Below are 12,359 nucleotides of genomic sequence, written 5' to 3'. Positions count from 1 at the left end.
ATGCATTGCTAACCCCTGGCTTGGGGCTTTCACCCATGTTAACCAACACCCCACAATGAACTGGGCTGCTTACTCGGCTGGGTCTGCTTGCTCTCTCACCTCTACCATTGATATGAGAAGAACATACTGGGCTAGCCCATTGGGTCCACTAGGCTAATAAGAGGCACCCAGAGCACATGTGTGAGCTACCCAAGCCAAACTCAGCACAGCTGCCAGCCTAGGCCTAAACTAGCTCTCCCATCTTGAAGACTTGTGAGCACAGTAAAGGCTTCTAACTGCAGGCTGTTAGGAACCTGCATATGTTTCTTACACAGCATAAGTGAATGAAACAGACTCCAAGGACTCTTGCCCTCAAGCCATCCCTTTTCCTGACTGTTCTCCACTTCTCATTTTGTATAATGAGGTGAAGGACTGGAGGGTCTCCATAGTCCCTTCTAAGGGTAACTGGAACCAGGAAACCTAGCTTGAAAAGCACTTCCAACTCAAGGGTCTCAGACCATCTAAAGCCCCAGAGGAGGAGGAAAAAAACCCTCAACTGCTCTTGTATAGGGAGGTGAGCCTCACTTTCCAGTGACTCAAATGTGCCCACAGCTATGTGAAAAGTCAGTGACAGAAAGAGCGCTACGAAAACCTGGTACATCTTGATAGCCAGGTCTCCAAGAAAACTAGTTTTTCTATTGGTTTAAACACAAACAAGTCAGAAGATGGACCGGATAGGAGAAAATGGAAATCTTTATTTTTAAACACGAGTACATTTTCAGGCTGTTTAAAAAGGAAAAATCATGTTACATTAGTTCAAAACTCTGCATCAAAGCATATTTATTTAAACTCTAATTTTATAAACACATAATGAAAGAAACATATACTTTATAAATATCTACTCAGAATAGGTATTATGAAAAAAAGTGTTTAAAAATAACAGCCCCAGATCTCCCTCTTTAAATATATAAAATTCCCACAGAATTCATAAGAATTCTTCCTCAAGAGCCAAATATTTCATTTCACAAAGGCCAACTCAGTTCTCATCAGACACAATCAAAAGTAATAGGAATATAAAAAAATGTAAAAGTTCTGTACAAGGGAATACAGATAGCACACGGGTAAATCTCATTACCATACATGCCATTTGTGTTTTAAAAATGTTTTATAAAAACTGCCATTTAAAACAAATAAGTGAGAGTCCTTCCCTGACTGTGGAAAATATATAAATTATCACCCTCCCACCTGGGGCATGCAGCTCCCACCTACTGGAGTTGGGGGACAGATGCCTCCATGTGTTTCCTGATGAAGGGTCTGGGACACATTTGGGGACCTGCCTCCTCTCTGGCAGTGGCTTTATCTAGTAGATCATTCACTATTATTTCCTTTCACTTAGAAAAATTCTTTGGGATCATAGAAAACAATTGCTCACAAGTGAAAGCAAGACCAGGGGATGACTTCTGATTGCTGAATTCAACTAATATGTGTATTCTGTATGCTTGGTGAGCAAATGCTGGAAGCCTGTTTTACCACTGTCAGAGACATAGCCAGTCACCTCCCCTAGCAAAACACATGGCACTGCCCCTAGGTGGTCCCTTCATCTTTTCTCTTCTGGTCCAAGCAGCTCTGTTGCCTGCAGCAGTGTATACTGACTATTGTCTCTTCTGACACTTCTTCTGGAAAGAGCTCTTCAAAAAAGTGCGATACACAGGATCATCCACATACTCGTTCTTAAACCGGGAGCTCAGCACTCTTTGTCGCTTCCTTTCCCCCTGGATTATGTCTGTTCCATAAAAGGTGTCTTCAAATCGCATATCAGACGCTGTGGACTAAAAGCAGCCAGTGTTACTCTGCAGAAGGGTAAAGCATTCAACCAGCACAGGACTGGATAAAAATCTGAAACCGTGTGGGCATGGAGGGGGTCTAGGGAAGAGCAGAAGACAACCACAAGTCTGCATTCCCATCTCTCCCCACCCAAGTCAGAGCAATGACTCTGTTAGCCTCACTTTCTCCAGGACCTCCAGCATATCCCCCCATCTCCACTCCCAGGGACTGTCCACAAATAAAACCAATATTAAACTCTTCTTGTTCTGAGTCTCCCTCACTCTCCATCTGTCATCTGGCTCCTGCCCAGTCAGGTCTCTGGCAAATCTGTCAACAGCAATCTCTCATTCATTCTTATTCCTATTTATCTCTGGGTCTCTGCCCCCATCATTTCCCAAAAGAATTCTTGTTAAAGTCCCAGATACAAATTCTTGACTATTTTGTCACCTAACTACTGCTTCAATCTTTCCTTTCTGCCCTTTTATGAGCTCTTGTCACTACCCTCCTCCTCCTCTGGTTACTCATTTCTGATGTCCCAGGGGTTCCCTTTCTTAAATATCTGCTCAATTCTGATGCTGCTGAGGTTCCGAATCTGGCCTTTTCCTCTCTAGACCTTCATGCCCACAGTTGTGGCTCCAAGATCTCCCATGCCCAGGCCTGCTAGTTTACCTGCCTACAGGTACCTCAGAGTCTATCTCAGAGGCACTTCAAATTAACCAGTGCTAAACTAAACTTAAAATCATCGTCTTCTGTTGCTGTCCTTTTTTTTTTCTCCTGTAAATGGCACCCCCATTCTCATCTATCCAGTTACACTAGTCAGAAACCTAGATGCCTCTGTAGGCATTCTTTTATCTTCACCCTATACAGGATCCCTCCCGCTATACCCCCAAATCCTCCTGACCCCAAGGCACAGGCCTTCCCACTTCTTCTCCTAACCACCCTGACCAATGGCACAGCTCCATCTATTTCCCACATAACGACTGAAAGGAAGCTCTCTAGATACTCTCCGATTATATGACTAGCTATGACTCTATGTCACAACTTATGATTTTTCAGTAGCCCTACTGCTTCAAGATGACATGCACGCTTGGTTGGCTGAACTTATATAACCTGGTAAATCCCACCCTATTTTCTGGTAGACAGAACTGATCACATCCTTGGTCTACTTCACTGGCTCAGGGCCTCAAGCTTCTGTCTTGGACACACTGTTTCCCTTTGCTCTATCATGTCTACCACAGAGAAGCTCAAGATTCCTGTCACCTCCACATGTCAACACAGGAGAATGAGGGTGGTGGGACAGGTAAGCTTCTTCCCATCAAAGGTTTGCTGAAGGTAAAGTATATTAGGGACTGTGCACCAAATTTTGTATGTTCCCAATACCAAACACTGTGCCCAGCACTCAGTCACTGCTTGTTAAGTGCTGAGGGAAGGTGCTCAGGCTTTTTCTATGACACTTAGGCAAAGTCCAGAGTCTACAGGAAAGCCCTATTTTTGCTTCCTAATTCCCTATTATTTTGCCACCTAAAATACATTCTCAACTGATTCTCAGTGAGGTGAATGACTTCCGATGACAACAACACACGGTGCACCTCACTAGGTCACTAAGACCATCTTCCTTGGTTGGTGACAAAATAGACTGGCTTTTCAGACTTGAAACATATGATCCATAGGGAAGAGAAGGACAAAGGGAATAGTACAAAGAAGGCTTAAAACTAAAATTGGTCCCAACTGTTGAGCTTTGCATGTTCTCTGCCAGTTCATGGAGCTGCTCATCCAGGACAACAGGCTACCTCCACGGGCTCCTCCACACTGCCTACTTTTACTCAGGAAGAAAACCACATGGCTCTAGGTTGGTTGGATACCCTCTGCCATTAGGAGAAAACATTTTGTTTCATTCATTCTTAGCAATGTACTTGCTCTGAGTAATTTTTCATTTTTATAAGTGCTAAAAAGTTATCAAAGGAGAAAATAAAATATCTCTGAAAGTGTTGCCACTGTGCAGAAATAGCAAAAGTCGGCCTCTCAAACACAATAATAAAGCCAATTTACCAGGAGCTCTAGTTAATTATGCACCGTTGCCATGGTTATTCTGCGAGACAATAAAAGGTAATGGGGCCATTTCTGAAGTAAGTAGAGAAGAACCCAGTACCATCACAAGGTGGACTGCTGATTCTTTTGAAAAATTTACCCCCTGCCAGTGTGAGTCTCAGTGAGCCTAAGTCATTAAAACACAAGGCCCCCCAATGAGGACTGCTAAGCTATCTCCTTAAAAAGCAAAAAAGATTCCTCTAACCATAAAATATCTTCCATCAATGAATTTTTCAATTAGATTTGTTTTATAAACTGGAAAAAAATAGCAAGCATGGGCGAACAACCTAAGAGTCAGAGGGTTATTCACCTACCTCAAGGAAAGGCACATCTGTCTTTGATCCAATAACCACAAAGGCTGGGTGGAGTGACCATGAGCCTTCTCCTAAAGGTATTTCCTGCTAGTCTCAGCTTTTTGGCATAATAGTCTGCTTTCCAGGTATATGTATGTGATCCATACATTTTTCATTGATTTTTTTTTTAAACTAAAAAAATCTGAGAAATAAAAACGACAGCAGCAGCAGCAGCAAGTTGGGCTTGCTCAGAGAAATGGACTTTCAAAAATTCAGGATCTGTGTTCAGATAAAACCACCTGAGAAGGCATCCTGGTATCACAGCCAAATCTACTATGGAACAAAGAGATTGTGCTCAGAGTAGAAGGCAAAGAACTTTCTTCTAATGTGATTAAGAAATAGTACATGAAATCTACAAGAGTTGGCAGGCAAAGTACTTAGTCAGACATGGATTAGAAAACCAAAGGCTTTAGGATCTTCCATAGGGCTACCTACTCCAATACTGACCCTCGAAATCACTAGGGGCTAAGGAAAGAAAGGACAGACAGGGAGGACAGAGGACAGCCCACAGGAGGCAGGAAGAGAGTGAAGGCAGCTGTCTCTAACATTTTCGAAGTAAGAGATTTCCAGATCTTAGAACAATGATAAGGTATCTAGGTTTTTAAGGACTACATTAAGATTTAGCTGGTTTCTTTACAATAGGCTTAGTTTTTTCTCTCCTTCAGTTATTAATTTGGTGGTTAATCTGTTCACAGGTCCCCTGCATGCTGCATTTCTCATTGGAATGGGGGTAGCAGTCCAGTGGCTTTCACTCTTTTCCTGACTATTTCACTTTGAAGGACCTTTCTCCGGGGGATACAACTTGGAGGGAAAATCAGTTCACACCTGGTGCAGTTACCCTGTGGTCAGGATTCCAACTGACAGGAGAAGGAGTTGAATATACAAGTGAATATTAAGAATATCCTGGGTTTTTCCAAAATATCCAACAATAACGCTACTGTTGCAAAAAAAGTATTCCAGAAGCATTACCGAAAAGTAAGACTGTCATTTACTCAGGAAAATACTTTTCACTTCAGTCAGGAAAAATACCATTCATTTATATTTCCCTGTTTAAGATTTATCACTTCAGAGATGCAATGGATATAATTTTAAATGAGCAGGATTTGACTTCATTTTAGGGTCCATTAAATATTTTATGGCACAATAATGTAAAACCTAAATTTTGGTTAATTATACTTTTTAACAATTTCAGTTTAGATTATTTATCCATATTTATTTATCTTTTAGTGGTTTGTAGTAGGCTTGAAACTAATGTTTTCTTTTTTAAAATTCCTTTAGCATTCCCACTATTAGTAAAGTGAGAGCTTCGTTTAATTATGAATGAACACAAACATTAGTGAACTTCAGATACAAAACTTAATCAATGCATGATAAGGCTACTGGAGAGCAGACATTTTTATGCTGAGTCTCCTTTAATCTACTACTGAATACTATCTTTTAATGTTGCTGTTGCTAACAAGATAGCAAATGCCTTGATGGTATCTACAATCCTGGCATTTCACATGGAGGTCTTATTCAATGACTATTTTTGTTCATCAGTAAATGTCAATATGAAGAACTGTCATTTGACCTCATTAAAGAAAAATAAGCCGTGTGCACTAGTTTCCCTGTTTGCAGACAGATTTAAGCTTTCTATTTGGTAGGTTTTAATACGGGAAAAGTTTTTTGCATTGGCTTTCTTCAAAATTAATACAAAAGCCCAAGAATGTTTCCCGCTGGGCTTGGGAAGCAAGGGAGGGGATAAGGACTTCCCTGGTGGGTCTCCAAGTGTCATTTGCCAGCACTTACATAACGAGCCTTCACTCTCTTGGGTAATTCTTCATCTAAGGTATAGATGTCCTCTCTCTTCATTGCTATCTGGGATCCGTCTTCAAACTCAACCTAATGAAACATAAGACATTTTGATATATATTAAATTCAGACAAGCACTGATCATTTTTAAGATTTGTAATTAACTATCTGAAAAAGGGAAAAAAAAGACTCAAGCAGAACAAACATGGAAACAGCCAACACCTAGGGAACTAAGAAGAGTTCTTTCTCTTATCATTTTAAAACAACCAAGATTATTGAACACGAGTGTCATGGAATATGAGTTATCAAAATTGTATCCCCTAAAGCAAAAAAAAGAAAAGTAGGGGCTGATTAAATTTCTCAGAAAACGAGTCAGTGGAAAAATCAGCATTAAGACCACCTGGGCCTGTTATTGCTATGTGTCTTTAAGAGACTCTGCAACATAACAGGGAGAGCTGCTCCTCTTTGTAAAGTAAGATCACATATTTATTTTCATATCATAATCTTCCCAGATAAAACAACTGCTCAAGTTCCTATACAGTTTTAACTTTCAAAACTCTCTTTTGTCAAACTCAAATGGGTCAGAAAAATCCTAGTTTCTGACTTTACAGCATGCAAACCTCATCAATGTGTGAGAATACATCATCTAAAAGAAAAATGTTAAAAATTTGTTTCATGTTAACAAAGCAGCAGCAAATAATTTCATAATTTTCAGTACTCTGAAAGATTTTGACAGAGAAAGGTACATGACACTAGCCAAACAGAAACCTGAGATGTGGGCTCAGGTTTACTGCAGCATGAGCTCTACCAGGAGAAAACAAACCAATGGAAGTGGGAGGAACATCTGCTACATTCTAATCTAATCCACATAGGATATTTCAGAAATCCTTAACTTCTTTCTTTGTATGAATTCTTCACTTTTAAAAAATGAAGCTGGGTGTGCTGGTGCATACCTATAATCCCAGTTGCTCAGGAAGCTAAGGTAGGATGATAACAAATTCAAAGACAGCCTCAGCAACTTACTGAGGCCCTAAGCAAGTTAGCAAGACCCTGTTTCAAAATTAAAAGAAAAAAAATTAAAGACTGGGGATGTGGTTCAGTGGTTAAGCATCCCTGAATTCAATCCCTGCTAACAAAACAAAACAAAGAAAGGAAAACATGCTGATACTGATAGTCAGATGCTGAGTTAAACAATGTAGCTGTGCTGTCAATAAAGAAAAACATCTGTTGGGAAAAAAACCAACTATAATGGAATGGAAAATTAAATATAATCTTTACTTAAACTTTTTTCTCTTTTCTAATTAAAATTCTTATTATCCACAAACTGCTAACATTTGACTAAGCTGGACAATAGGGTGGAATTAGGTCTCTGTCACAAGACAACTCTTGTTGTCATTTCCCATAAGCCTGAATAAAGGTGGGAAGGGTTTTCTTCCTGGATTTGTCTGAGCAGAAAGGTTTCTTTAATATTTAATTAGGCCAAGGTGTTGTCTCATTTATACTATTTGATAGCAGAACTAGAACAACCAGTGCGTACTTTCATTCATTATAGATCATTTGAAAATTCTAAGAGAAAAAGGCAATTACAAAACTGAAAGAGTATGGAATGCTAGCCTAAGGGGACCAGCCATTTAGTTTGCTTGGGACTTTAAAGTTTCGCAATGCAGGACTTGCAGTACTAAAATCAGGAAGGGTCTTTTACTCTAGCAGGAGAAAGCTGAGTGTAAATTCTGACCCTTCTCTTTACACACAGCTCTTGAACATACTATCAAAATTGTATTCTTTTTATTAAAAATAACTTAAAAATTTGTTCATGGCATCTTTTTTCTCTCATTTGTAAAACAATCAATAATATCTACTTCACAAAACTACTGTGAGGATAAGAAATGTACACACTTAGGATACTTAGCACTGTGAACAAGGTGTTTGAGTTATATCTATTTTTATAAATGTCTCTGCTTATTCAATGGTGAAGCTGAATAATTAGACACAGAACACAAAACGATCTCAAAAGGCCACTTGGTTTAATGAGAAATTTTAAACTACTTGTGCTTGAGAGACAATTTTAATATTAGTCTTAACTTTTTCATTAAGTCTATAAATATACCCATAGTTTTATGTTGACAGGCCATCATAAATTCAACTGAAGTTAACACACTGATTACTAATTAGCCTGAATTTCAACGTGTCCTCATTATGTGATACTTTTCATGTAATTTGCTACATGGAAGAAGTTTCACTTTTGCACTTATTGTTTAATTAAATGTAATTCTTTTTCTTTTGAATGATGTAGTAACGCTTCTTTCCCAAGAATCTACAATATTGTCAGCCCTTGTTACAGTTTTTGTTTAATTCTGAACAATTGATGCAAAGAAGCTATAGCACCTACCTTATCATATATAACCTGAATCTGCAACTTAACACTTTCACTGGTACTACATGCAAAGGGAGAGATGGTCTACACATACAAATGGAAAAACAGCCTGTACACATAACACAGGATGCAGGTTGTAAGTCCTGCCCTCACTACTCCATTTGGGATTTTCTAGACCACGAAAAATATTCTCTCCTAAATTTTTCAAATTCCTTTGAACACCTTTAATTATACTACACTCCAGTTTCTGATGCTGTGTCTTAAAAAGTAATCTTCCATTTAAGCCCTTGCCCCTTTATCAGTCTTTGAACAATTTCTCTTCTGAACCTAGCAGTCTTATCATTCTTAAGCTGTTTTTCAACTTAGCAGGCCTGAACCTTCTTGCTTTTTCTCCTTTTACTTCAATCTCCCTATTTTCTCTCTACCACTTTACTTGGAATGTTGATTTTTGCCACAGAGTTACTGAAGATACTCCAAAGTGTTGGTTCTAATAAATGTGTCCCTTTTTGAAGGAACAGAAATACACATGTTGTTTGATCTTAACTCATCCTTATTTTTGGTAGGAACAAAATAATTTCATTTTTTAACTGCATATTCTTTAATACTATGCAGAGTTTATAATAGAGAATAGAAGAGCCACTCGATAGGTGCCCTTTTCCCTAAACACGCACTCCTTTATGTGCACAACCACCATCAGCTCCTTTGGACATTAACGGGCTGATCTGAGCCAATACACCACTGGTTTAGGTGTAGGTGATATGCTCACAGGGTTATGGGTCTCCAGCAAAAGTCATCATTTCAGGGGCAGCTAGCTGATGAACAGCCAACAATGTCCTGGCTCAAGGTGAGATGAACCAGCCAACTGGGCTCTCCTCATATAACAGGGACACGGAAAACAGCCTGTTTAGTTGTTTATCATTTTGGCTGAACCAAACCCTAACAAACCATTCATCACATGTTGTTGGAGTTTCCCAGTGTCCAGCCTTGTAACCAAACTCCAGAACTTCAACCTGGGTCAGCAGATATCGAATCTTTGTCTCCTTCATAAAGAGGTACCCCAAGTTCATATGACTTAGTGAGTCATAGCATACTCCAAATGCTCTCTCCCTCGGACACCTCATGTCCATCAGTGTCACAGATAGGGCAGCACCCACCTGGTACATATAGGCAACATTTGATCCAAGATATTTCGCCCCATAGAGTTTGCCATCAGGCCACTTGACTTGGACAACTTCTCCCTCTGCAGGAGGACCCAGCTTCAAGCAGTCTCGGCTCTGAGGAATAAACAGAGACAAGGCTTTTCAAGGCGAGTGCCTAAGTGACTCCATTTAGAACTGAGCAAATGATTGAACTCCTAGCAATTAAAAGGAGTTACTGCCTCTGTGTTTTATGGATTATGATCTTGCATGGGTGTTCAGAGGAAGAAAGATGAGCCAAAGGAGTACTTAAAGATTCAGCCTACATCATAAAGTTGCAAAGGAACCACCATAATCCAAGCAGGAAAAAAACAGCAGCATTTACATTTGCTATTTGACAAAGAATTGTTCAGGGGGTAACTAAAGTATGCATAGAAACTGCTTTAGCTGAGAAATAGACCAGTAATGATTTAAACACCTGACATATATACAGCATTTTGTAGTTAACAAAATGCTTTAGCACACATCTCATTTGATCATTATAATCACTCTCTGAAGTAGACAGATTATTAATTATCCCCATTTTCCTGACAAGGAAGCTGAGCCTCCACGGATGTTCCCTTGAGGTGTCAGGATCTTTTGAGAAGTGAAATTGCATGTGAGAGAAGGAGCTGAAGACACCCAGGTGAGGTTAAGAGATGTTTGACTTGCCAAGGTGGAAGGGGAAAGGCGAGAGGGGTACCTGTAGCACAGCTGCAGAAGTAGGAAGGTCAAGTCCTGCCTAGAATGCCTCTTAAGAACCCTGCTCCTTTCCAAAAAGGAATGCTTCTGCCAGCTTTGGCTTCTCCCATTAAGTAACCAATCCACTCCTTCCCACAGGAAATCATAGTGGCACCGTAATCAAGAGTCCAAAAACTTCTCATTTCAGTTCTTTAGGTTTATGGTGCTACTTCCTAAGGCAATTCAGAGAAAACTCCCCAGATGAGTGCTTTTTTAAGGGGAGGGGACAGAGGTAAAATATTTTCACAGTTTATAAACTCTCAAATTTGCATGTATAAGGACTGGGGATGTAGTTCAATGGCAGAGTGCTTAACTAGCATGTGTGAAACCCTGGGTTTGATCCCCAGCACCACCCTCCAAAATTGTATGTATTGAATAAGACATAATAAACTTTTAACACAAAGGAATTAAATACTTTGTAATTTTTTGCATACTTAGCTATTCATGATTTGCAAATACTGGCATTTTACTGATGAGGCCAATCTGACTGATTGAAATATACACTTGACCAATCAAGCTATAAATGCAGCCTGGGCATGATCTGAGGTTTAAATGAGAGGCACACAGAGGAAATATTTGGTTGTTTATGACTAGAAACCCCACCATGTGTTTCATTTTATTATTAATAGAAATTCTACCTTACAAAAGAGTGGCCATTTTATTGTTGGATCAGGACTATACACAAAAGACCCAGCTATTCATTTTCCTAACTGCAGACCATGCTTTCCTTGAGAGCTACAGGCAAAACCAACCAACCAAACTGGTGTGCCCAGAGGCTCTACAGAACTGATAGTTTGCATTTAACTTAGTAAAATGAAAATAAGTCTATTCCCAGCCTTCATAATATTTGACCTCAGGGTGTGCAGAATTGAAAGAATAGACTGTAGAAACATACTCTACATATACCCAACATGGGTTTATCACCTCATCTCACACTTCCTTTTGAAAGAGTTATGTGGTACTAAGAACAATGGGGGCACAGCTTCTAAATACATAAAGAATGCATGTGTCCAATCTCCTAGGATAGGCGGTCACATCAGCTCTGGAATTACTCTGCAATGAAACCCAGATGCTTTGGTAATTATGTGGGGTGGGTAGGCTGAGTGCACATCTTCCCTCTGCTGAAGTTTTCTTGTACACGGAAGGAAGTCCACTAGGGTAATGCTCCAGGAGGCTCTTCTTTGCTCCTCAGAACTGCTATTAAGAGGATGAGAAGTGACTTACTTTTATTGTTGACTGTATTTCTCAAACTAGGTGTCATGGTATCCTGGGGGCACCATAGCAACTCACACTATCCATGTGGAATAGAGGGGAAACACAGTGATACTTGTGAGATTCCCAGCTTACTAGTACTATTAAATTGGTTGGACCAGACTTAACAAAACTGTCTGGTATTTCTTTTGACCTAAAGGCATTGTAAAAAATATTCTTGAGATATTAAGGATGTTGTAAAGCCAAGACAGTTTGGTGATCTCTGGTTTATCCCCTCCTTCTTTTGGAGCTACTCTGCAGTCAGGGAACATGTACTCTGCTCTGCTCCTTCAAAACAGAAAAGCCTGCGGTTTCCTGTACTACCTGTCATGAGGTAAGTCTAATTCCAAGGCCCAGGATTAGGAAACCTATGTGCCCACAACATGAGACATACTCCCCAGTATTTTGTTTTATTAATATTAAAGGTGATAGTTTTAATCCCCATATCTTGGCTCCTTCGTCTTTTTGTGTAACTTCCTCAAACAGGATGAAAAGTGTTATTTATTTTTGAATCCCAAAAGAAGGATGTCAAGGCCTCAGGAAATACAGGGGCCTATACTCCCCATGTATTTACTTAAAACAAACAAGCTCTAAAGTGAGAGTTAGAACATTTCTTTAAAACTTAAATCTTTAATTTTATCCATGTGACCCTCAACAGAAATTTTATTGAACTTTAAAATATAATGCCAAATAAATCCAGTCTCATAATTTAGGTATCATGTCACTAAGGTAAAGCAATAGAAATGTGAACTAGATAGACAAGTATAAAGTATATTTGAGCAA

The 12,359-nt window shown here is 39.5% G+C and overlaps 1 protein-coding gene across 5 annotated transcripts in view; it reads right to left on the bottom strand.

Annotated features, from left to right (window-relative positions):
• Positions 1-714: 714 nt before the first annotated feature.
• Kdm4c (lysine demethylase 4C) overlaps positions 715-12,359 on the bottom strand; it is a 394,812-nt gene continuing 383,167 nt past the window's right edge. For all 5 annotated transcript variants that reach the window (XM_071600633.1, XM_071600634.1, XM_027943077.3 and 2 more), the window contains 3 exons: positions 9,564-9,683; positions 6,033-6,125; positions 715-1,808 (listed from right to left, as the gene is read on the bottom strand). In XM_071600633.1, coding sequence (XP_071456734.1) covers positions 1,632-1,808; positions 6,033-6,125; positions 9,564-9,683 — 390 coding nt within the window. In that variant the 3' untranslated portion in view covers positions 715-1,631. The remainder of the gene's footprint in view (positions 1,809-6,032; positions 6,126-9,563; positions 9,684-12,359) is intronic.

This window comes from Marmota flaviventris, chromosome 13 (assembly GCF_047511675.1).
Source record: "Marmota flaviventris isolate mMarFla1 chromosome 13, mMarFla1.hap1, whole genome shotgun sequence".
Classification (NCBI taxonomy): Eukaryota; Metazoa; Chordata; class Mammalia; order Rodentia; family Sciuridae; genus Marmota; species Marmota flaviventris.
This window is presented reverse-complemented; position numbering and strand designations above follow the sequence as displayed.